Genomic DNA, 24,661 nt, shown 5'->3' on the forward strand with positions numbered 1-24,661 from the left:
AGAATAAATTGCCTTTCCTGCCCTTCCGCTGTTCCCTACACTTGCTCTACTTGTTCATTACACTTTCTTGGACCATTGAGCACTTCTGTTATCTTGCCTCCTCATGCTCACTGCCCTGAATTTTCATCTGTGCAAGTAAAACCCTCGGTCTTGGCTAATTTTAGTGTGTGTGTAAAGAAAACCCATGAATAAGTCGTATTAAAACTGAAGGAGAATTTTGTGCCAAATTTTTCTTCTTATTAAATGTCCTTTGCATTGTATAGTTGAGATCTCTTTAAATCGCAGATGTGGAATATTGATTTTTGTTATACAGAAGAGGGTTCTATGGGCAAATGTTTGGAAGGGGGCCAGGGTTAGACTGATTTAAGCAGGGCTTTTAATCACAGGACTTGTCAGCCCCTTTTCATGCTAATGTAAGCGTGAGAGGGCCGCAGCAGGAGGATAGAATGCAGTAGGCAGCATTTGCCAAACTCATTTGACTATTAAATCCCCATTTTTGCAGAGCCTAGTGAATATGCTTCACAAAACCATGTTAGTGTATTTCTTTGAAAATCAGCAGTTTATCAAAATGATCTCTCGCCCTTCCCGATCCCCCATTTACACCCTCACCCCATCTCTGGTTTGTTTTCAGTGTCCCCCAGGCTGCTAAGAAAGGCTGCACGGGTGAAAAAACGGACAGTGGTTCTGACCCCGACATACAGCGGAGAAGCAGATGCGCTCCTGCCTTCCCTGAGAACAGAGGTGTGGACCTGGGGCAAAGGGAAGGAAGGGCAGCTGGGGCATGGCGACGTCCTGCCCAGGTGAGTGCTGCCAGGGCTTGCTGTTAGGAATGGACGCCTGCCGAGGCTTCTCAATCTTGATTTCCCCATAAAGGCAGTCTGGTCTCCTCTAACTCGAAACCGTTATGCACCATTCACTCTGATTTAAAAAACAACTGTCTTAGTCTTGAATTTGTTCCTAACAAGAAAGGACTTAAGTATCCATGGCATACCTCTTCATCCGTCTCTGATAGATAGGGTGGGGCACAGCAGGTTAACAGTTACTCGTATGGGAAAATAATACAGTAATTAATAAATACTAATACAAGAATAAACTCTGTCTCACATACTCACAACTATAAATCTACTTTTGCCCCACCCTGTACATTCATCTTGAAACACAGAAAGGCACGTTTGGGATAAAGTTGTATTTCATAGGAACCCTTGCATGCTTCAAAGTTTTAACTTACAATAAAAAAACAACACCCAACATTCTTTTTAACCTGAAAGGTGTTTCTCAACTGCCAGAACAACTATAGCTGCAATATTAAGCCATGTCTATCTACCTATCTCAAGGAAAAACTTGTTTTGTTTAAGAGGAACTCTTATGATATTAACAAGTTAGACATTTGTGAAGGTGTGTGACTGAAATGATTATCTAAAACAGTTAATGTTAATGTCTACTCTTAGCAGAATATAGACAACTATAATATTAAAAAAAAAAAAAGACTTAATCCCCTCTCTGGTTGCATTTCATTGTGTCCTAAATATCTCTCTACTGTATGAGTCATTTAATAGTTCGATTATTCTTAATAAGTTCTGAATTGTGGTGATTAATTAGTGATTGATAGACAAAGATTAAGTTGAAACCATCCAAAATTCTATGTAGGAATAGGTTGAACATATATCTATCATTTTAATTTCAATGTTTTCTTTTGAAATGTTTATTATTACCTAAAAGCACTTACTCTATAATTTGAGAAAAGTCATGATTCATGCTGAGAATACATTTTTTTTTGAGTTTGTGTGTGTATGTTTTTCTTTAAGGCTTCAACCATTGTGTGTAAAATGTCTGGATGGTAAAGAAATAATTCACCTGGAGGCAGGTGGCTACCATTCCCTTGCACTTAGTGCGAAGTCCCAGGTAGGTGGCAAACTAAAACAAGCTGATCTTAATTTCATGGAAGACCAGCATGACAAGGTTGGACCATTATTTCTTGAGTATCTGCTATGTGTCAAGCAACAATCCCATATCTCACTTGATCTTTCCAGTGTTTTAAATTGCATTGCATTATTGTCATTTTACAGATGGGGAAGGGGGGCTTCGAGAAATTACATAACTTGTCTAAAGTCACACATGTGATAGTAGAGTCTGGATTAAGGTCTACCTGTCAAAGAATCTTTCTATAATGTGCTCTCATGTAAAAACAGAACTTGGAATTTTCCAGGGTATTGGTGAATTTCCATACATAAGACGCTAAGAAAACAAAGGCGTTTTTCTCTGTTAAAATCATGGGACCTGAAATTGACCTCCAGAAGCACTTAAAGCCAGGACCATATACATAACCGTCCTAATAAAAGTAGTTGTTTTAAGCTATTCTTAAATATATACATAAACAGTAGGTCCTCGGCTTACGTCGGAGATCTGTTCCTACGGCGCGACGTATCGCTCGCCGTAAGTCGGAACCCACCTACATAAGCACCGACGTCACTCACGTGGAGCACATACACAGCAGCAATGAAGTGAAACAGTAAAAAAACTTTAAAAGAAAGATAACAATTCTGACCTTTACTTGTGGTAAATAAATAATAAAAAACATAAAGCACATATGTACATATGTAGAAATGACGGAACTTTTTTTTATATATAAATACTGTAAATGGGAGATGGCGACCCTAACTACGAAATGATGTACGTTGAGTCTGATGTAACCTGAGGACTGCCTGTAATGATTTTTCATGAAAAAATTAACGAAGGCTTCTAAATCCATCAAATACTTTATTTTAAATTTCACATAGCAGGCTAGCCAAAAAAACTAACATAGCCCATATAAATAACTATAAATATTAGGAAAGAAAAGGATAATTTACTATTAACATGATGAAATAGGCTTAAAAATAAGAGATTAGGAATATGGTCAATTACAAAATAAACATAATTGTTAGCCTTCTTATATACATAAAGTAAAGCAGAAATCATACCACAGAAAAAAAAGAATCTATTCACAGTTAAAGCAAAATATTAAGGCAGTAGGAATAGTCTTAATAGGAAATGTGTAGAGCCTATATGGAACAAACTCAAGAACTCTTCTAATCCTATATAATAAAAGGCTAATATGCAAATTGACCAAATGGAGGAACGACCAGTCGCTGATGCTCACTGACCACCAGGGGGCAGACTGTTGAGCCCAGCAGCGGTGACGGGAGCTTCTCCTACCTCTGCAGCAGCACTAAGGATATCCAACTGCCAGGGAGCGGCCCTAAGCTGTCAGTTAGACATCTCCCAGGGGCTCCCGGACTGTGAGAGGGCACAGTGTGGGCTGAGGGGCAAGCCCCTCTCCGCACCCCCCGAGTGCATGAATTTCGTGCACCAGGCCTCTAGTAGGTCATAAAAGAAAATAGTAGTAAAGGAAGAGAGGTTTCACTTTTAGATGAGAAGAGACAATGTTGCACAAATGCCATTTCTCCCTAGATCATTAAATGAGGACAGTGTAAATTCAATACAGTCTCCCAAATATTCCAATATAATATTTGCAACTTGATAAAATGATCCCAAAAGTATTCTGGGAGAGTAAGCATAGGCGGTGAGCCATATGAATTCTGAAAATGAACATAAAGGAAGGATAAGAATTAGCCACATAAAATATTGTTAAACTACGCTGTCTGCCCATTATCTCTGGTCCTTTTAAAATGAATTTTCTTAATATCTGTTATTTTAAAGAGTAGAAAGACTAGTAAAAGTAATTTGTGGAAAGACTAGTATAAGTAATTTATGTGTAACTATATATATATATGTATATATATATATACACACACACACACAATAAATATATATGTGTTAAAGACTCAGAATTGACATGCAAAGTTAGATTCAAAACTCTTACCTACTTTCCTGTGGTTTTCTAATAGGTTTACTCATGGGGTAGCAATACCTTTGGCCAACTTGGGCATTCTGATTTTCCAACAACTGTTCCTCGTCTTGCAAAGGTACTTTTGTGAACTTGATAACTTCTATAGCAACTTATTCCCGAATTCTAAGTTATAAAAAACAATCCAATTTTAAACTTAAAACTAACAAAGGATTCCTTCTTTCCCCTGTTTGTTCTGCATTTGGGTGAGTACATTGCTGGGAAAATTTGCCCTTTGAGATATGACTGACTTTGCACCACACTTGATAAGTAACCTAATATTTCAGTTCCTGTGGTGCTGAAGTTCTGTCTCATTCCTTCATCTTGGACTGACGATATCTTGCTGTCATTGCAGGTAAAGGGTGACAGTGGAGTCTGGAGTGTAGCTGCAGGCCAGGATTATTCCCTGTTTTTAGTGGACACAGAAGACTTCCAGCCTGGGTTGTATTACAGTGGCCGGCAGGACCTTACAGAAGGTGACAACCTTCCAGAGAATCCCAGTGGTACTAAGGCTCCAGTACTTCTCTCCTGTAGTAAGGTGAACAGGACTTGGATCCTAAGGCCCACATTCTGTAACACACCAGAAATGCTTTGTCTTTGTCATTTGTGCATATGCCTGTTACTAAGTATCTTTGACTACTGTGTTACACTACTGTGCAAGCCCTTCCCATCCTCTCCTTCACTCCTTATCTCCTTCCCTGACTTATTTCCACAGTGCATATCACCGTCTCATACACGATTTAACTTATTTATGTGTCTATTGTCTGTCCTCCTTATCTGTAAGATTCATAAGAGTGGGGATTTTTGGATTTCTTTATGTAGTGCTGAATCCTCATAGTAAATACTTTGTTTGTTGAATTAACACCTTTATGTAGGAATATTAAAAAGTACACTTTGCAGTGAAGTTTCTTGACTGCATTTGTGGATCTCTCAGGGGTGAATTAGAGATGAATTTTTAACTAAGTGGGCAGTAAAAATCCCAGGAGCCTGAGAGGCCACCACAGTGCCCTGTTTCTCTTAGCTTTTCAGTTTATGTACTACTGTTTATCCCTTTTTCATTTGTTGATCTGAATTTCTTTGCTTTCCTACTTTCTAATTCTTTTTCATAAACTTAAATCATTGGCCTTTTTCTGATGTGTTCCTCCCTTGTCCCCGCTAAGGTAACTCACATCCTTTAAGTTATATGCCTCAAGGAAATTAACCCTCAAAGCTAGTTCATTCTGGATTTCTTATTCTTATTGAATAATATATCTTATGGCCTGTTTCTTATCCTTGGTGTTCTTCTGGCTATATATATGAGCCGTGAATGTACCTGGACAAGATCTTTCTTGCTGAAGGCAACACTGGCTGAGATTTGGCTCTTAACCTATATATAGCCTGTTACTCCAGACACACTAATTGACTGTTTGTGGTTGTTGGCCCTGGTTCCACATTCCCCACCCAGGATGCCACAGTCCAGATAAAGGATGAAATGTCCTGATGAAAAGGATGAGGCTCTAATATATTTCTTTAGTTACAATGGGATTTTAATAGTCTGTTGGGTCTGCAGCTTTGTTACCTAGTTTAATAGGCATATGTGAATAAAGGCATTGAATGTTTTTATTCAGTGGTGTCATGAATAAATGAAAGAAGTACATTTTAAAATAAAATCCCTTTATGTGGTAAAGTACTTTTAAAAGGCAAATAACTCCCAGACCTTTGTTATTTTGGTCTATAACACAGAATCTTCTTTGCTCTCATTTATCCTATTTTATCAAAAAGGAGTCCTATCTACATCATCTGGATCTTTGTATATTCAGGGTGTGTGTCTGTGGTACTAAACACATACAATATGAATTAAAAGGGTTTTTGGCAATAAAGTATAGTGTATGTAGTTAGTTATAGGTACAGATATACATATATAGCTTTGGTGTACTGGTAAACCATCTCTATAATTAACATCAAAACAAAACCAAAAAGCCCTGCTCCTGTAGTCTTTGCCATTTTTGTTTATAATTTTTTTATTGCCTATTTCAAGCTACCAGTGGTTTCATTATCAACTTTCAAAATTCCTGAATATTTGCCAGTTGGCTTCTCCCCAGCTGATATAAGCCAGCTGCAGTGTCCAAATCGCTGTTAGTAAGTTATATCTTATATTTAATCTTTTCTTGTCCTGTGTTTTAGCTTGGATATATAAGCAGAGTGGCAGCCGGAAGAGAGAGCTATCTAGCCTTGGTGGACAAGAATATTATGGGGTATATTGCCAGTCTCCATGAGTTGGCTGCTACGGAAAGACGGTTTTATTCAAAACTAAGTGACATCAAATCTCAGATTCTCAGGCCTCTTCTCAGTTTAGGTAAGTAGAACACTCTTGTTTTACCTGTTCTTCCTATATTTGAGTTATGGTTTACTCCTTGCTTTCCATTCTCTTCTTTTTGTACATGGGCAGTCAACACCTTGCAAACCATCCACACATTTTCAGTGGCACAGCTGCCGCTGCCCTATCCTACCACTCCCAGAGCTCCTGCTATGATGTAGAAAATGGAGCTTTCGAAATATTCGTGGCAGAGAAGCAGAAATAGCTTTGGAAAAGTTGATCCTAGGAGCTAGACTTCCAAACAAGCCCCATCAGCCCTAAGATATATTATACACTTATTTTGTTATGGTTCCTAGAATTATGTCAAGTAGAGATTCATTTGAAATTGTTGATAACTGTAAGAGTGCTAGGGTCTTATCCCACATTAGCATGAATTAATTAGCTCTGATTTTTTAAAAATATATATTTTTTATTGATTTCAGAGAGGAGGGGAAAGAGAGAGAGAAACATCAATGATGAAAAAGAATCATTGAAAGGTTGCCTCCTGCATGCCCCACACTGGGGATGGAGCCTGCAGCCTGGGCATGTGCCCTGACCGGGAATCAAACGGTGGCCTCCTGGTTCATAGGTCAATGTTCAACCTCTGAGCCACCCGGGCCTTATTTCAAAGTTTTTCTAGGTTCGGCCCTGCACTCAGAAAATGGAGAGGAAGTTTTCTTTCTCTGTCTTTCTCCTGTACTCCATGGGCCCCTCTGAGGACTCAGAATTCAGACCAATATTCTAGTACTAAATTCTACCTGGTTAGTGCATCAGCTTTTCCACCGTGAGGTGACATTGGCTTGTATAGATCATTGCTCATTGTTTTTAGTGGGAAAACATCTACTTTTCAAACAACTAAGTGTTTCCTCTGTATGTTGGAGACTGCATTTTTTTTTATTTTTTAAAAAGGTATTTTGCTTTTTTGAATGTAGTAGAGTCCCCTACTCTATAAAGTCCCCTTCAGTGGGTGGGCCCAGTATCCTAGGACTGTGGCAAGGGGAGGAAGCCGCAGGCTTCCAGGGTTGCTCTGAAGGAAAGAACAAGCTGCCAAGTGAGGTCAGTTTCCGTGTTGGTCTCACCTGGTCTGCTCGTCAGTTCACAGTCGGTGAGAAGTCCTAAGCTAGGAGCTCCGGATGGGGAGGAGCACATAGGCTCCCGGTGGCCTCTAGGGTTTGGATTGCCCTCTCTGTACTGAAGTGTTGGGCTTGTCCCAAGAATAAGCTGAGTAGAAGTCGGTACAAAAAGTTGGAAATGTTAACCAAGCTGTAACTATAGAAGTGGGTTTGATTCCTGGCTGTCCCTCACCGGTTGTGTGAAATTAGGTAATCCCCTTCTCTTGGCTTCAGATTACTCATCTTCAAAATGAGAGGAGAGTTGGGTTAGCTCAGTGGTTCTCACATTTGGTGAGCCTTCAGAATTACCTGCAGAAACGTTTCTTTTTAACATATCCATCCTGGGATCCTAACCCTTGCCTCCTGAGTCAGAATCTGTGGGGCCTCTGTGAGGGTTTCTTGAGCAAGTTCCTCAGTGACTGGATTCTGTGGCCTCTGAAGTTGCTTTCTTTAACTCTGTGATTATTGGGGTTCCACAGTTGAGAATACTTTAAGAAAAGGGAAATTCATAATCCTAATTTTAAGGGGATACTCAGGAACTGAATCTTTAGGTTATGTTGTCATCATTTTGTTACAGAAAATTTGGGCACCGCAAGTACTGTCCAGCTGTTGCAAGAAGTGGCAAGCCGATTCAGTAAGCTGTGTTACCTGATTGGGCAGCACGGAGCCTCACTGAGCAGCTTCCTTCAAGGGGTCAAGGAAGCCAGGAGCCTGGTCATTCTGAAGCATGCCAGCCTCTTCTTGGATAGTTACACAGAGCAAGTATCCAGTCCCGTGTCATGTTCAACCTCTGCAGGGTTTTTCTGCTAAGAACAGCTCCTTAATCAGAGGAGATTAGATTAGGGAGAGTGATATAAGGTAATAGAAATTGCAAAGTGGTATTTTAATCTTAAGACAACTACAGTTCTGCATTGCTAAAATTTTACTTTTTTTCTAAGGGGAAAAAAGCTCTAAAAACAATTCTTATATTTTCTTCTATATCCTAGCATAAAATGTACTGTAATTAATATGAATATATAAACATTCCCTTTAGAGAACAAACTTGTTTACTTAAGTAAATTATACTAAACTTTAAGGAAATAAGTAACTAAACAAATTATTTCAAGACCGATTACTGATTGCAAATGTGGAGCTGTTCCAAGGGCTGCTTTCCACTGGTGTAAATGGAGGGTTTAAAGACCAAGCTCTCTTTAAAACAAAGATGTTCTTTTAATAAAACCAAGGATAGTTCTCTAAGGCTCTTTTCATGTTTTCAAGTAAACTAACTCAAGTGTATTTGAAAATTTAAATACTTCTCACTTTTCTTAATTTATAGTTTGACATTGTGATGTGAGACATGATTTAAGTGTTATTTTAATGTCTGTTAGTGTTTACTGTTCATCTGAAGTGTAGGTTTTCTCCTTTGATTGAATAGCCACTAAGTGCCAGGCTCCGTGCGCAGCTCCGAGCCACGGCAGCGCAGTGCAGAGTCAGGACAGAGCACGGCGCAGGAGTTCATGTGCTGTTGGTGTTCTGTTTGGGTTATTTACACTACAGATAATGTATGTGTGTTACTGACAACTATGCAAGGAAAGATAGTCAAAAAGATATTTTAAGTCGTCCATAATCCTCCCACCCAGAAATAAGCATTGTTAATAATCTTAGTGTATTTCCTTTTGGACTTAGCATATATGTGCAAGTGGATGTATGTGAGCTTAATTCTAAGCAAAGTATAATATATCTGAAGCTATTGTCTGAGAGGAAAAGACCCTGGTTGGATTCTTTTAACTTCATCATCTTTCAAACACGAAAATAACATAATTTGAAACCAATTTACTTTTTTGAGCTAAATTTTGTTTGTGTGAAGGTTTCAGTTTTTAGTAGTATAATTTTTCTTTTTTGACTTATATTTAGTGCAGTCTATTTCAGTTCTTTTTCTTCTCTGATACTTCAGAATTTATGCTCGAAATGCTGTCTTTATTTTGATACATTGGGCTATTTTTTAACATAATTTATTCATATAGATGAAGCAAGTAAATTTTTTATTTACTTTTAAATATGTTTTTTATTGATTTCAGAGAGAGGAAGGAATAGGGAGAGAGATAGAAACATCACTCAGCTACCTCCTGCACGCCCCCCTGGGGGGGTCAAGCGCTCAACCCGGGCACATGCCCTGACTGGGAATCGAACCATAACCTCCTGGTACATGGGATGATGCTCAACCAACTGAACCATACTGGCTGGGCTATTTTTGAATTTTATAAATTATTTTTAATTGTGGTAAAATATATGTAACATAAACTTTACCATTGTAACCATTTTTTTATATGCTCTTATTGATTTTTTTTAGAGAGAGAGAAAGGGAGAGGGAGAGAGAAACATCAATTGCCTGCCTCCTGCACACTCCCTACCAGGGATCGAGCCTGCAACCAGGGCATGTGCCCTAACCAGGAATCAAATTGGGGACCTCTTGGTGCATGGGACCATGTTCAATCATATTTTTTCAGATTTGTTAAGTTACTAACATTTATCTACCAGATAAATTCATTTATCTTACCAGATAAACACCTATAGCTTTAGGTGTTTTTGAAAATTTCTTATCATGTTAGCATCTTATACTAAGATGGCTTTTTCCCTCCCCCCTGATTTTGTGATTATCACATAACCTGCCCTTCTCTTCAGTCCTTTATAGTTCATGAATGTTGACATCATAAAAATGCTGAAACTCCTTGGAGAGATGCCAAGAAGTACCTGTTCCACATGCTTGTTCGAAAACTCTGAAGAAGTAATATGCACTTGAACACTAATGTACATGTGTTTTCTTTTTTGCTCAAGGTATTGTACAGCTATTACACATTTCCTCGTTATGGGAGGATTCCAGCTGCTCGCTAAGCCTGCCATGTAAGCAGATACCTTCCAGTTATCATTCATATCAAGTCGATATTTGAAATTATTTTAAAGTATTCATTTTAAAAGAGCAGTTTGAGAATCTCTATACTTTAGAGTCTAGAGCAGCCGTGGGCAAACTACAGCCCGCGGGCTGGATCCGTCCCGTTTGAAATGAAAAAAACTAAAAAAAAAAAGACCGTACCCTTTTATGTAATGATGTTTACTTTGAATTTATATTAGTTCACACAAACACTCCATCCATGCTTTTGTTCCGGCCCTCGGGTCCAGATTAAGAACCCATTGTGGCCCTCGAGTCAAAAAGTTTGCCCACCCCTGACCTGGAGCATAACTAGCAAGCCCACATGGCAGTGTGGATCTTGGATGATAAGGCTCAGGCTCTCACCACTTAGCTGGTTTATCACTTAGCTGCTTACCTCAGGCTAGTCTGGTGGGTTCATCATTATATAGAGTTTATAATCATCGTTATTATCATTGTAAAATATACATAACATAATATTTATCATTTTACCCTTCCTAATTATACCCTTCTCTGGCCCATGTTTTATAAATCATCACCATTACCTACAAACAAGACTTATTTTAAATTATCCCCAACAAAAACTTTGTACCCATTAAACAATAAGTTACCTTTTCTCCCTCCCCACAGCCCCTGGTAACTTATATTCTATTTTCTGTCTATGAATTGCCTATTCTATAAGAAATCATACAATATTTGTCCTTCTGTGTGTGGCTTATTTCCTGAAGCATAATGTTTTCAGAGCTCATCCATGTTGCATATACCAAAATTTTATTCCATTGTATGGTTGAATAATATTCCATTGTATATATACATTTTGCATTTTGTTGATCCATTCCTCTGTTGATGGACATTTGGGTTGTTTCTACCTTTAATATATTTATTTTTTGAGTAACTAGTACAAACCTAGCCATGTAAGGGAAGAGCAGTATTGCCACTAATAGATCAACAACACCCAAGAGAAGAGAAGCTAAGCAATTTCTGGTTCAGATTTCCTGAGAGCATACCAGGGCCCCTTTGGGGAAAGTCTATAAGCAAGGAAATAAATCCTGAAAACTAATGGGGTTCACAGGAGTTGGGACATTTCTGTCTGGTACTGGGCATTCAGGAGAAACATGGTCGGAGAGAGTATGTGTTCACCAGGTAATTCGGCCTTCTCTCGAGAGCAGGTCAGAGCAGAACGCTTGTAAAAGCTTGAGCGAGTGTCCTCAGGCATCTCAGCAGCACAACGTGGAGGCAGAAGCAGAAACAGCCACACAAGCCAAGTACAAACAAAACTCTGGGCCAGTTCCCCAGGGCACTCTCTCTTAATTGCGTTATAAAGAATCCAGTTTGTGCCATTGAACTTTGGGGTTCCTGGAAGTTATTACACATTTTTCCATCTTTCCACAATAACATTTCATAGTTTCTGACTTAACATTTCTTTATTTCATAGTTCTCTAAGGGATCATAAAAGGATTCATTCTTGCCTTATAGTCTTGTGTGACATTGTCTTATTTGAGGCCTGGTAGCTTAGAATTGTAGTATAATGCCCGTACAGCACTCAGGCCTGGCACATAATAATTGCTCATTAAGTGGCAGATAATTATTATTCTGGCACATGAATTCTTGCTTTTTTATAAAAGCATTTAGTCTAGTGAGGATAGTCTCAGTGGGCACTGACCAGCATTAAAGTTTGCAGTAAATTTTTAATAATGAACTTATATATAAAATTGAGTATGAAAATTAAATGTTGGCTGAAGTTTGAAATGCTTTAGATCTCAGCATTGAAATATTTGCATAGAATTTGCTTTATTATTTCCTGTTCGTTATAGTACTGGTACCTATAGCTTTATACTCTCCTGTAATAAACTCTTATTAGGTGACCGACACTTAATGAAAAAAAAAAGGAAAAAATAGAAGTATTTTAACATTTCATGCCAATTTTGGTGGAGCAAAGAGTTTTGTTTTTCCTCCAGTATTTCTGTTTAGCACAACTGATTAGAGCAGTTAGTCTTGCCACTTTTGCTGTGACTTTTGACTTAGAAATTAATAGATAATGATGTTAGCTGGTCTTCAATTATTCCCTGAAACTGTGGGTTGCATGAGTTATTTCCTAGAACATGAAGCACAAGTCTGAGATTAATCATCTCTATTATGGAGTTACTATAGCTACCATTTGCTACTTTTCATACTTTAAAAAATTCCATCTTGTCGGCAGGGAAACTCTTTTAATTATATCTGGCTTATTTTATTGTATTTATCATCTACTATTCCATGGCACCTAAAAATGTGCATTCTGAGAAAGGTAGAATCTAGTGAAATATTTTTATTCCTTATCATGCATATTGTCATTACCAAAATGATGAACTTAACCTCTTTTTGTTCCACCTCCAGTGATTTCTTAAATAAAAACCAGGAGCTGTTGCAAGATTTATCAGAAGTGACTGATGAAAACATCCAGTTGATAGAAATACTGAATACTTTGTTTTTCTTGCCAACTAGACGACTTCATAATTATGCAGAAGTTTTGCTAAAGCTTGCTACTTGTTTTGAAGTGGTAAGCCCCATATATACTCTCTTTGGACACTTGGGAAGCCAAGGGTCATAGTTTGTTTGCTTGTTTGTTTTTTGTTTGTTTGTTTGTTTGTTTGTTTGGATTATGCCACTCTACAACCTGGAATTCCACTAATTTAATATTTAGGCTATAGTTTAATTAACTTTATTTTTCTTCAGGGAAATGAAAGAAAAATGTATAGCTATAGGTAAATCTAGTTTTCTTTGCGGTGGATTCAGTTTCCTCTCAGGATGTTATTGAGATGAATTGTACTCATGTTATGAAACAGAGCCAAGTATGAGTGCTATTCATTCAATAGATATTAAAGTTTACTGAGTGCATACTGAGTACAAGTAACACAGAGCTTTCAAACCCTGGCTCTCTGTATCAACAACACACACCTGTAAGGCAGTGGAGTTGCCACCTGTCCTGGACTCATGGTAGATTCATACCAGGTATTTAGGTCACCATGGCATATGCTATGAGAAATCACAGTGTTACAGGATTTTGTCATATGTTAGCTGGTCTACTTTCTGTATAAAATTAGTTAGGTGGAATCCGAGAAAATTAGCACTGCTCTAGGATGTGGGTGTATGATAAAACTGGTCCTAAGACATTCGCCTTTGATGTTGTACTGAAATGTACAGTTTCATTTCATTTCCTGTGTTAAGGGCTCTAGAGAAACCATGATGACTTCAGGGTTCCTTATAGTTTAATCTTGTTAAACTCTGTGTCTCCTTATCTGGACAGATTTCAGTCTCCATAGTGACCAAGAACTGATGTAGGCTTTCTACATTTGATCCTGCCGGGGTCCTGTAGGTGATTTCTTTAGTTTAACCCAAACTGGCTTAGTTTTAACAATGAAGATTTGAGCTACACAAATAACCCAATGAGATACAAATATCACCTTAGTATATCCTCAGTTAATTGAAAACCTTCCCTTCTAGAAAACTTGGAATTGTTAAAAGAGTAATACTGTTCTATTTCCAGTCTCAACGGTCCACATTCTATGTAAAAAACACAGACTCCATCATCACATACCTTTTTTGTTTCTTCTACCCTGTTTCAAAGGAGAATATCCACAATTATTTAAAATGACTATTAAAATACTCCTTCCTTTCCCAACAATATATTTTTATAAAGCAAGATTTTCTTCATATATTTCAACTGTAAAAGATTAAATGCAGTAGCAGCTATCATCTTTTAAGCCAGATGATAAAGAAATTTGAAAATATGTAGAACAATGCCACTTTTCTCACTAAAAAAATTTTTTTTTTTTTTGGAAAATTTGTTATTTTTTTATTTAAAATATTGTATTGCCCAGCCAGCATGGCTCAATTGTTGAGCATCGACCTACGAACCAAGAGGTCACAGTTCGATTCCCAGTCAGGGCACATGCCTGGGTTACAGGCTCGATCCCCAATGTGGGGTGTGCAGGAGGCAGCCGATCAAAGATTCTCATCATTGATGTTTCTATCTCTCTCTCCCTCTCCCTTCCTCTCTGGAATAAATAAAAAAGTAAAAATAAAATGTTACTGCCCTGACCGGTTTGGCTCAGTGGATAGAGCGTTGGCCTGTAGACTGAAGGGTTCCAGGTTCGATTCTGGTCAAGGGCATGTAACTTGGTTGCGGGCACATCCCCGGTCGGGGTGTGCAGGAGGCAGCTGACTGATGTTTCTCTCTCATTGATGTTTCTAACTCTCTATCCCTCTCCCTTCCTCTCTGTAAAAAAATCAATAAAATATATTAAAAAAATAAAATGTTACTGTATTGGAAGTAAATTAAAGATAGTTTTATTTCTCAACTGTACCTTCTAATATGGTAAATATTAACAGATATAACCCACATACGCAAAATGGAGGGAACGTGAGAATAAGACATTTGAAATTCCCAGTCTACCCTGAGTTTTCTGCTGCTCTACTCACTAATAATTACCAGTGTTTGTTTCTTTCCCCCTGGAGTTATTTCTCTATTTCTTATGTACCTGTATGTTACAGAATTTTCTGGAACCATTCTGCTTTTTGCTCAGCTCCATTTAGTATACCAGCAGGATTTCCTCACTAAATTTAATACTAAGTATCTGCACCACACGAAGGCTACAGATTCTGGACAATTGTTTTATATTATTTCCCTCTTTGATATATTGGCCTCTAGACATCTCCAGAATACCAGAAACTGCAGGATTCCAGTTCTTGTTATGAGTGTCTTGCTCTCCATCTCGGCAGGAAAAGGAAGGAAGCAGAATACACACTGGGCTTCTGGAAGACTTTCCCTGGGAAAATGACGGTAAGTAGGCCATGCCAACTGCCATTACCTCAGCTAACAGCAGGCATATCCATAACAGCTGCCATCATTTTCTCCATTCCTCACTCATTGTGGTGAGAATGCTTTAATGAACCCCTTTCCAAGGGTGGTCGAAGGACCACAGCCGTGGATGTTCTAAACATCTCCTTTCCTCATTCCTAGGAGTCCTCTCTGAACATGTGTCTCACCTTCTTTTGTTTGTTACAATCTTTTTCATCTCCTTTGGTTGCTAATTTTATGGGATATTTGGATTGCATTTAAATTTAGGTTTAACACCAAGCTAAGCTAGGACCAACAGGTTTCCCTAAATGTATTTTTGTATATTTTTTATTTTCCCTTTGCATATTAAAGTAATTTTGGTGGTTTGATTTTGTATTTATTTTTAATTCCAGGATTCCTTAAGGAAGCCAGAGCGCCGACTGCTGTGTGAGAGCAGTAACCGAGCCTTATCTCTGCAGCATGCTGGGAGGTTCTCTGTGAACTGGTTCATTCTCTTTAATGATGCCTTGGTCCACGCCCAGGTAGGCTGGATTCCTCACCTTAAAAAACACTGAAAAATGGAGTACTCTGCTTATATAACTAGGGTCCCAGTGCATGAATTCCTGCACCTTGAAAGGAACTGTGAGCCGTGAGGCTGAGGTAGGCACAGGGTCCACGACCCCGCCCGGCCCCCCAGTCTCCTGTCTGCTGGCAGCCCCGCTCCCACCATCGCCACTCCCATGTACTGATGGCGCCGAGTGATCGGGTCTGGCGCCAGGCACTGGCAGTGGGTGCAAGCAGCGGCTCCAGTGCTGGCTGTGGGTGTGAGCGGGCAAGTGCTGGCAGCAGGTGTGAGTGCCAGGCGGACCGCAGTGCGCAGAAGCAAAGAATTTTCAGTAACCACCAGAGGCTCACCCCTATGACAGTGACCAGCGCCCTGCCTTGGTCTGGCGCCCTCCACCCCACCATGCCTCCAGGGCCAATGCCCGCATGTTCCACACGCATACCCTGGTGGTCAGTGCATGTCATAGTGATCGGTTGTTCGGTTGTTCTGCAGTTCAGTCTATTTGCGTATTAGCCTTTTATTATATAGGATTATACCATCAGTTTGTGTTAAAATCTGTTGTGATTTCGCTGAAACTTGAATGATAGAGAATACTTAGCTTACGTTTCTAGTATGAGTCAGATTTCAGGGAGCTTTTTTAGTTTACATCTTGAAAGTGAGTGTCAGCCATGTGACAGGGTCCTTGCTATGGGGACTGTTTGGCTGAGATAGTGGCACCATGTGGACTTAGCCATTTGAAACAGGTTATGCAGCACAGAACATGGGCTTTCTCAGATGTGTCTCCATGTTTTTGTTTCAGTTCTCCACACACCATGTTTTCCCTTTGGCCACCATCTGGGCAGAGCCCCTTTCTGAAGAAGCGGGTGGTGTGTAAGTGTGCCCCCACCCCCCCTTCTGCCCTAACTCTCTCCTCTTACCCTGGCTGTTCCCTTAGCTGTGGAAACGGCTTAGGAGGCCTCTCCATTCTGCCTAATGAGGCTTCCCCTCCCAGCCCGGAGATAGTAAAGCGGCTGTTGTGACAGTCCTGACAGATCATAAGTGATGGAGGGCTTCTCTGTTGCTCACATCCCCATCATTCAACACAGAGCAAAGTAACGGTGTCCCTTCTCCCACTCTGGGAGGAAAACCCGCCCATGGCTGCATTCACATTTAATTGACTTCTGCTCCTCTTGAAATAAACAAGTTGCTTTTCGTGTGGGAGGACTGAAATCATCATGACAGGCTCTCATACCTACTGGTATTTATCCTTGTGAATGTTTTAGGAATGGCTTAAAGATAACTACACCTGAGGAGCAGTTCACTCTCATTTCATCAACACCCCAGGAAAAGGTGAGTCCAATATGCTATGTGCTTTCCATCTTTGACTTCGATATTCCTGTCTCTTATGATAGAAAAAAGATACAGGTGGTTCTTGTTTGGCTCATGATCTAGAATTATGTGATAAATCTTCATTAAACTAAGGCTACAGATTTTTTTAATGTGATTTAATTTTAAACATATAGCAGTGAATTCCAAGAGCCAGTCAGTATTACTCAATAAGAAAAGCACTAGAAGGCATAAAAATTATTCACACCAAGGACACCTAGCAGGACTTAATGCAATGCGTGATGAGCTACTGCCTTAAGCTTATTGACACTTTTTTTTTTTTTGCTCCTAGACTAAGTGGCTACGGGCTATAAGCCAAGCTGTGGATCAGGCTTTGAGAGGGGCATCTGATCATCCACCTTATGGAGGTGGCAGCAGCATTCAGAGGCAGGAGCCGCCCATTTCACGCAGTGCTAAATACACTTTCTACAAGGATCCTCGCCTGAAGGATGCAACCTATGACGGACGCTGGTTTTCAGGGAAGCCTCATGGAAGGTGAAAATGTTTAAGATTTACGCCTGGGGTGAGGATGATAGTCTGATTACTGAGGAAGGAATGATTATCTGAGACATTCCTTGACATGTATTATTCTTTGCCTATGCATTTCAGAGGGGTTTTGAAGTGGCCAGATGGAAAGATGTATTCCGGCACATTCAGGAATGGCTTGGAAGATGGGTAAGAGAATTGTGTAAAATGTGAGGGTAAATTCAGCCTCAGTCACAAGTTATGTTACTTTGTGTTCAGAGTCGTTTTCAAAACAAGTGGTCGGTTTTTGTTTTGTTTACCGGAAACACGTACCAGGTATTAAGCTCTCATGTTGACGTGTGAACACGAAGCTAGGAATCTAGGATGCAGCCTTGATTTACCTAGAGCGAATCAATGACCTGTTAAAATAGGAACTGTGTTTTCTATCCACTTCTTGGTAGTGAAGACTGAGAACCTTGGGCAATGTTGATGGTGAGACTCTTGGAATAGTACTGCCCCCCGTATACAAAGAACATACAGAAATTTTCCTTTCTGTTGTTTTAAATCATCTTAATTTCTGTGATATGCTAAAGGGAAAATCTTCTAAGTTCTATATTATCCTATTGGTACTCAATGGCATTACTTTTTTATGAGCTTGTCATGCTTTCTAATCCTTAAATATATTTACATGATGAATTAATGGCAATGAATTATTTTGTATTATGTTAGAGAAGTAATTATTTTACTAAATATTATTATATAGATCGGGTAGGTGATTTTGTGTGTGTGTGATAAGTTTTTGTGATGTCTTTTAATTTCCTATTTGCTAGAACTTTAGGATGAGAAGAGGCTTTAGATAACCTGATATACCGCCTCCCTCTTATTATACAAGTGAGGGAACTGGGTACCAGGACTTATCCAGGATGATGTGGCTACTAAGTGGCAGTGATAGACCTAGGACACAAGTTTTCTGTTTTTCCTTGGACCTGGGATAAAACATTTAATCTCTCTGCATTTAACCTCTCTGGGGTTGATATCTCACTCCTTTGCTATTTGCCCAGTAGCTTAGGTAATAGATACAGCGTAAACCAAGACGCCGTATACCCCTTTCCTCCTATTGGTAAATCTTCTCTCCTGCTTATTAAAATGTTTACAAGTGTCTACATGCAAAAGGTGACTATGTCATACATGTATCTGCTGTTTTTCATTCTCCTGGCAGGTATGGAGAATACAGAATCCCAAACAAAGCACTGAGCAAAGAAGACCATTATGTGGGCCATTGGAAAGAAGGAAAGATGTGTGGTCAAGGAGTCTATAGGTAATAACATTGGAAAGGTTATAGAACTTTTTCAAAGAACTATGTAAATTTAAATGTTTGTGTAGCCAGAATTTTCAAGGAGTAAATTTTCTTTGCTCTTATGTCTGAAACTGTGTAAAGTATTTTTTAAAAAGTTCAGCCTATCATCTATCACAAGATGAAAATACTAGGTTTTTATTTAGTTCTTAACAAAACTGTACAAACTTTATAAGCCCTAACTTTCTCATAGGCTCTCCTAAATGCCTTGCCTATAAATTTATGTTTATTATATGACTCTAATATGGACAAATCTTTTTTCTTTTTTTTTTATTATTTTTATTTTTTTTAAATATATTTTATTGACTTTTTCACAGAGAGGAAGGGAGAGAGATAGAGAGTTAGAAACATCGATGAGAGAAACATCGATCAGCTGCCTCCTGCACATCTCCCACTGGGGATGTGCCGGCAACCCAGGTACATGCCCTCGACCGGAATCGAACCTGGGACCCCTCAGTCCGCAGGCCAACGCTCTATCCACCGAGCCAAACCGGTTTCGGCATGGACAAATCTTATCATTCTTTCAGAGATCACTCATTTCATTTTCCTATTGGAAATAAGATTTGATTGGTAAAAAATAATCATATAACTAAATTGGTATAAATACCAGTAAGACATGAATATACTTTTAAGTTTCCTAACTTTGCAAAAATAACCATCAAAATTAAATGTGATGTGATGTTTATCCATCCCTTTTAACCACAGTTATGCCTCTGGTGAAGTGTTTGAAGGTTGTTTTCAAGATAACATGCGTCATGGTCATGGTCTGCTACGAAGTGGAAAATTGACTTCCTCTTCTCCCAGCATGTTCATTGGTCAGTGGGTAATGGATAAGAAATCAGGATATGGTGTCTTTGATGATATCACAAGGTACAGTATTCTGCTTCTAATCTCAAAGTATTTCTCCAAAAACAGTGATGATTTATGAAGGCTAAGTGTCTTAATTCGACAGTGTTGAGAAAAATTTTAATAAGAAGACTTGTCAGACATCATTTTATTCATTTATTTGTGAACCAAAGTATCGGTTACTTCTTTATATTGTCAGGGTCATTCAAAATTAACATTGGTACCATTTTTCTTAAGGCTTCACACATGAAAAGCTTTTAGTGTCTCAAAGAGGCTACCAAATCATTAACTATTATGCAAAGAAAAACCTTTAATGAAATTAGTAGATAATAGAGGTAAAAAGTTAGAGGGGAAATTCCATTTGCAGTCCTAGCATGGTATCTAAGTACCTTTTGCTCAGGTCTTCCTCTCAGGCCAGATACTTGTCACCATGCCACAACCCAGATATCAAACTTCGTTAAATTCATGTAAACCTTGGGGTGGTGCGCAGTTCTTTTGACATTGTATTTGACTTGGCCTGATTTGTCTTTGGACTTAATTATGTACTCTTTTTCCCTTGATGTTGTTGTCATAATGTGAAATTTTTAAAAAACGTGCTGTTGCCCTGGCCAGTTGCTCAGTGGTTAGAGTGTCAGCCTGTGACCAATAGGTTGCAAGTTCAATTCCCAGTCAAGGGCATATGCCTGGGTTGTGGGTTTGATCCCCAACCCTGGTCAGGGCACGTGTGAGAGGCAACTGATTAATGTACCTCTCTCACATTGATGTCTCTCTCTCTCTTCCATCCATTCCCCTTCCCTTCCACACTCTAAAAAAAAATCAATGGAAAAAATAGCCTGGGGTGAGGATTAACAAAAAGAAAGTTTGCTGTTATTCCTAAAATCCATACGTATTTAACAAGGAGTTTGTACTTATTTTGTCTTTTTAGTGGAGATTAGTAAGATTTCTCTAAGTTTGAGTAGGTGAAGCATGAGCCTTCTTGTATGATAAACCTCATTTCTTTTTTCTCTCTCTTTTTTTGGTTACTAAACTTTTGGGTAATAAAAAGCTGCGCAGGTTTGAGTTTGCCTATCACATTTTGAATAGTTATATATTTTTAAAGTTATCGTGGATGTCCGTGGAGTAGAAGCAGATCTATGTCAGGTGGACTAATAGTTAATCCCTGAAAGAACATTGCTCTGAGGAAGATGCCTTTTGCTATCGCATGGTCTCATGTTTGAGGCGATGGAATTAACCACTTGAACTAGAAAAATTGAACACCTAGGGTGATGCTTGGTATCTTTCATGTGATGATTGTTTTTTCCCACCTCATCTTTATCATCATTGATTTTTCATTTCTCTTTCTATGAAGGGGTGAAAAGTACATGGGAATGTGGCAAGATGATGTATGTCAAGGGAATGGTGTGGTAGTTACCCAGTTTGGATTATACTATGAAGGCAACTTTCACCTTAATAAAATGATGGTGAGTGGAATATTTACACATAGTTACTATTGACTTTTTTAAACTCCTATATTGTTAACTTTTAAAATTATTTATTAACATTCTACCTTCTTAGTACTATTTTTCTTGTCTTTAAAAGCATGTAAGGCTTTAGGGAATATGACTGCATGTACTCCCAAGTTATCTGCATTTTATGTATTGTGATTTTTGTCTTGTTTCTTTACCTAGGGAAATGGGGTTTTGCTTTCTGAAGATGATACGATCTATGAGGGAGAATTTTCGGATGACTGGACTCTTAATGGAAAGGTTGGAAACTAACTTCCTTCTCTCTCTCTAATACAGTGCTACTCATTTTCCTTGACTTTTTTAAAAGGCTAACTTCATAAAATTCACCTGTTTCAATGATTTTTAGTAAGAGTTGTACAACAATCACCACAATCCAGTTTTGGAGCATTTTCATGACCATCTCCTGCCCATCTGAAGTCACCCCTCATTTCTAACCCACCCCAAAGAACCTCTAGTGGACTCTCTTATTCTATAAGTTTGCCTGCATATAAATAGGATCATACCACTCGTGGTCTCTTCTGTGTGGGTTCTTAATAGCACAGTGTTTTTGAGGTTTTCCCTCAAACATTGATATGAGAGAGGCACATTGATCAGTTGCCTCCCGCATGTACCCCGATTGTGGTTGGGGATCAAACCTGCAACCCAGGCACATACAGTACTTCATTCCTTTTTATTGCTGAATAGTATTCCAAAACCACATTTTGTTTATCTCTTTCTTCACCAGTTAATGGGCATTCTATTATTTCCAATTTTAGTGTAAACATATGTTTTTATTTCTCTTGGGTAGATGCCTATGAGTGTAATTGCTGAGTTGTATGGTAAATTGATAATTAACATATTATGAAATTGCCAAATTGTTTTCCCAAGTGGCTACAGCATTCTGTATTCCCCCCATCATTGTATGAGGGTTCTAATTTCTCCATGTCTTTGTTAGTATTTTTTATTTTCTGCTTTTTTTCCCTTTTTTGCCATTCTAGTGGATATGAAGTGTTATCTTGTGACTTTAACTTGCATTTCTCTTAAGACTAATGATGTTATATGTCATTAGAGCATATTTTCACATGCTATAAATTTGCCTCAGCACTCTTTTGGCAGCGCCCCATGCATTTGTATAGATTGTGTGTTCTTTTCATTCAGCTCAAAATATTTTACCAATTTTTTTCTGTGAGTGTTTTTTTAACAGGGTTTATTTTCACATACTCTTTTTGCACATGCATATACACACAACTAAAAGAAAAGAATTGGGGGTTGGTAAAGAGTAAGTTAAAAAGGGAAATGTTAACCATTTGGTGCTGTTTTTTCTCTTGATTTTTTAAATTGAAAATACTTTTTCTAATTCCACATCTTCTCTAACTTTACCCAGGGAACACTGACTATGCCAAATGGAGATTACATTGAAGGTTATTTTAGTGGAGAATGGGGATCTGGCATAAAAATCACTGGAACTTACTTCAAGCCTAGTCTGTACGAGACTGATAAAGACAAACCCAAAGTTTTGTGAGTAATTAATGTTAATTCTGGATTAATTATGAATGTTTTGAGTTGTCTTGCTTTTATCAAAGCTGGTTAATATTTTAAATGTAGAACAAGTTTTTGAAGGTTTCTTTTTTTTTTTTTAACAAAGTATAACCTTGCATTGTCAACTGACACTACTATGGATAGCTAAATCTAAAGCCTTGGTTTAGATTAAAGCCTTAGAGCACTGAAGTTTAAAATAAAAGTTCTGTATGTGGGAATAATACTACTGGTAATGGTGCAGGTGTCCAAGTTGATTAAGAGAGGGCATTCTTAAAGGAAACCCTTACACAATTTGATTTGGAAAATAAAGATCAGGCATGTATACATATAACAAGTGAAATAGTATACTCTGCACACATGGAAAAGAAAGTTAAAATCTAAGTCTCTAAGTTATATTATGTTCTCCTGACAAGTTTTTGGCATGTGTATATTTTCCTTTATTGATTCCAGCTTTAGCTTTGTTTCTGTATTTTGGTAGCATCTCAGATTCTTTGTTCTGATGGGAACTTGATACATGTTTATTCTTAGAGTATTATTAGAACCCAGTATTCCACGCATTTCACCATTCCTATCATGAGTTGAGCAAAGTACAGAAAGTCCTTGTTTTAACAAGAATCAACTTTACAAAATCAACTCTGTGTAAATGGAGAAAGCAAAGGAATCCATTCTGAGTGCTTTGTACTTAACAATTCATAGACTTTAGTGTCTGATGAACATTAAGTAGTTAAAACCCATCTCTTTACAATTTTTATTCAGCGTTTTTAAAATAGAACCACATCAAATCTAGGCAGTTTTGTCACAGAAGCACTCCCAATTGTGTATTAGTTTCTTTTTAGGATTTTTGCACAAAAAAAGGTGATTAATAAAAGTGTGGTATGACTTTTTATAGCAGGAAACTAGGAAATCTGGCCGTGCCGGCTGATGAGAAGTGGAAAGCAGTGTTTGATGAATGTTGGCATCAGCTGGGCTGTGAAAGTCCAGGCCAAGGGGAAGTTTGGAAAGCATGGGAAAATATTGCTGTGGCCCTGACTGCCAACCGGCGCCAACACAGAGACAGGTGGGTGAATGCCTGCCCAGCACAGGGCAGAGCATGGGAGGAAGATGAAACTTAAAACCGACGAGTAGTCAAGGCTTGCCACACTTACCTTAAAAATATGATTTAATTTAAAAGTCAATGGTGTACTTTTTTTTCTGGGTAAGAGTGATAAAACATCCCACCCTCCCCCTTATCTTCTCCTGAACTCAGCTATAAAACTCTCACCGAATACATGGATAGCTATTTGAAAACTGAAAAGTAAATATCAGCTAGTGTACTGGGGAAGAACATCTGAGTTCAAAGGACCATTGAACCAGTCATGCGTTTACTAGGTTTTTACCGTAAATATCCCTCATCCTGAACACCGTGTAACCTGAAACCTTGAAGCAGGCACTATGTTACTGTAGATTGACAGAGATCCCGAAAAAACCCTTTGCTTTGGCTCAAGATGCGAAAAAGAGACTCCGGAAGCTCAGAGAGAGTGGAGGAGGTACACTGGGCTTGCTCCCTCTCCTCCATTTTCTCCTGCTCCAGCCCCCACTACTCCTGTGGCCGGGCAGTGCCAGCTGCTTGAGAAGCCATGACGGGAAGCTCACAAGAGCTAAAAGTCTTGAGGAAATTCTTTTTAAAAAAGATAGATGTTTTATAGATTTCAGAGGGGAAGGGAGAGGGAGAGAGAGATAGAAATATCAATGATGAGAGAGAATCATTAATCGGCTGCCGCCTGCACGCCCCACACTGGGGATCCAGCCCTGACCTGGAATCGAACCATGACCTCTTGGTTCATAGGTCGATATTCAACCACTGAGCCACACCAGCCGGGCTCTTTTATTAATAAGAGTCTTGTTGCTAAATGAAAAAACGAATAGGAAGACCTTTGATTCAGATACCTGACATTGTTTTAAACTCCATTCTTTTCCACCATTTTCCACCCCTCCCCCCCCCCCCCC

At 38.7% G+C, this 24,661-nt stretch overlaps 1 protein-coding gene across 4 annotated transcripts in view; it reads left to right on the forward strand.

Annotated features, from left to right (window-relative positions):
* Nucleotides 1–24,364, forward strand: part of ALS2 (ALS2, alsin Rho guanine nucleotide exchange factor) — a 47,282-nt gene extending 22,918 nt beyond the window's left edge. For 2 of the 4 annotated variants that reach the window (XM_015559105.1, XM_015559106.1), the window contains exons 6-25: nucleotides 632–800; nucleotides 1,806–1,902; nucleotides 3,888–3,965; nucleotides 4,242–4,424; nucleotides 6,050–6,221; nucleotides 7,911–8,091; nucleotides 10,148–10,213; nucleotides 12,615–12,777; nucleotides 14,929–15,060; nucleotides 15,471–15,599; nucleotides 16,422–16,492; nucleotides 16,885–16,951; nucleotides 17,280–17,482; nucleotides 17,597–17,662; nucleotides 18,672–18,770; nucleotides 19,512–19,676; nucleotides 21,001–21,112; nucleotides 21,320–21,397; nucleotides 22,521–22,654; nucleotides 23,565–24,362. In XM_015559105.1, the coding sequence (XP_015414591.1) occupies nucleotides 632–800; nucleotides 1,806–1,902; nucleotides 3,888–3,965; nucleotides 4,242–4,424; nucleotides 6,050–6,221; nucleotides 7,911–8,091; nucleotides 10,148–10,213; nucleotides 12,615–12,777; nucleotides 14,929–15,060; nucleotides 15,471–15,599; nucleotides 16,422–16,492; nucleotides 16,885–16,951; nucleotides 17,280–17,482; nucleotides 17,597–17,662; nucleotides 18,672–18,770; nucleotides 19,512–19,676; nucleotides 21,001–21,112; nucleotides 21,320–21,397; nucleotides 22,521–22,654; nucleotides 23,565–23,787 (2,588 nt within the window). In that variant the 3' untranslated portion in view covers nucleotides 23,788–24,362. Of the gene's footprint in view, nucleotides 1–631; nucleotides 801–1,805; nucleotides 1,903–3,887; nucleotides 3,966–4,241; nucleotides 4,425–6,049; nucleotides 6,222–7,910; nucleotides 8,092–10,147; nucleotides 10,249–12,614; nucleotides 12,778–14,928; nucleotides 15,061–15,470; nucleotides 15,600–16,421; nucleotides 16,493–16,884; nucleotides 16,952–17,279; nucleotides 17,483–17,596; nucleotides 17,663–18,671; nucleotides 18,771–19,511; nucleotides 19,677–21,000; nucleotides 21,113–21,319; nucleotides 21,398–22,520; nucleotides 22,655–23,564 lie in introns of those variants that run through there. The other 2 variants (XM_015559108.1, XM_015559109.1) reach the window with 2 other exon arrangements.
* The last annotated feature ends 297 nt before the right edge of the window (nucleotides 24,365–24,661 follow it).

This window comes from Myotis davidii, unplaced genomic scaffold (assembly GCF_000327345.1).
Source record: "Myotis davidii unplaced genomic scaffold, ASM32734v1 scaffold914, whole genome shotgun sequence".
Classification (NCBI taxonomy): Eukaryota; Metazoa; Chordata; class Mammalia; order Chiroptera; family Vespertilionidae; genus Myotis; species Myotis davidii.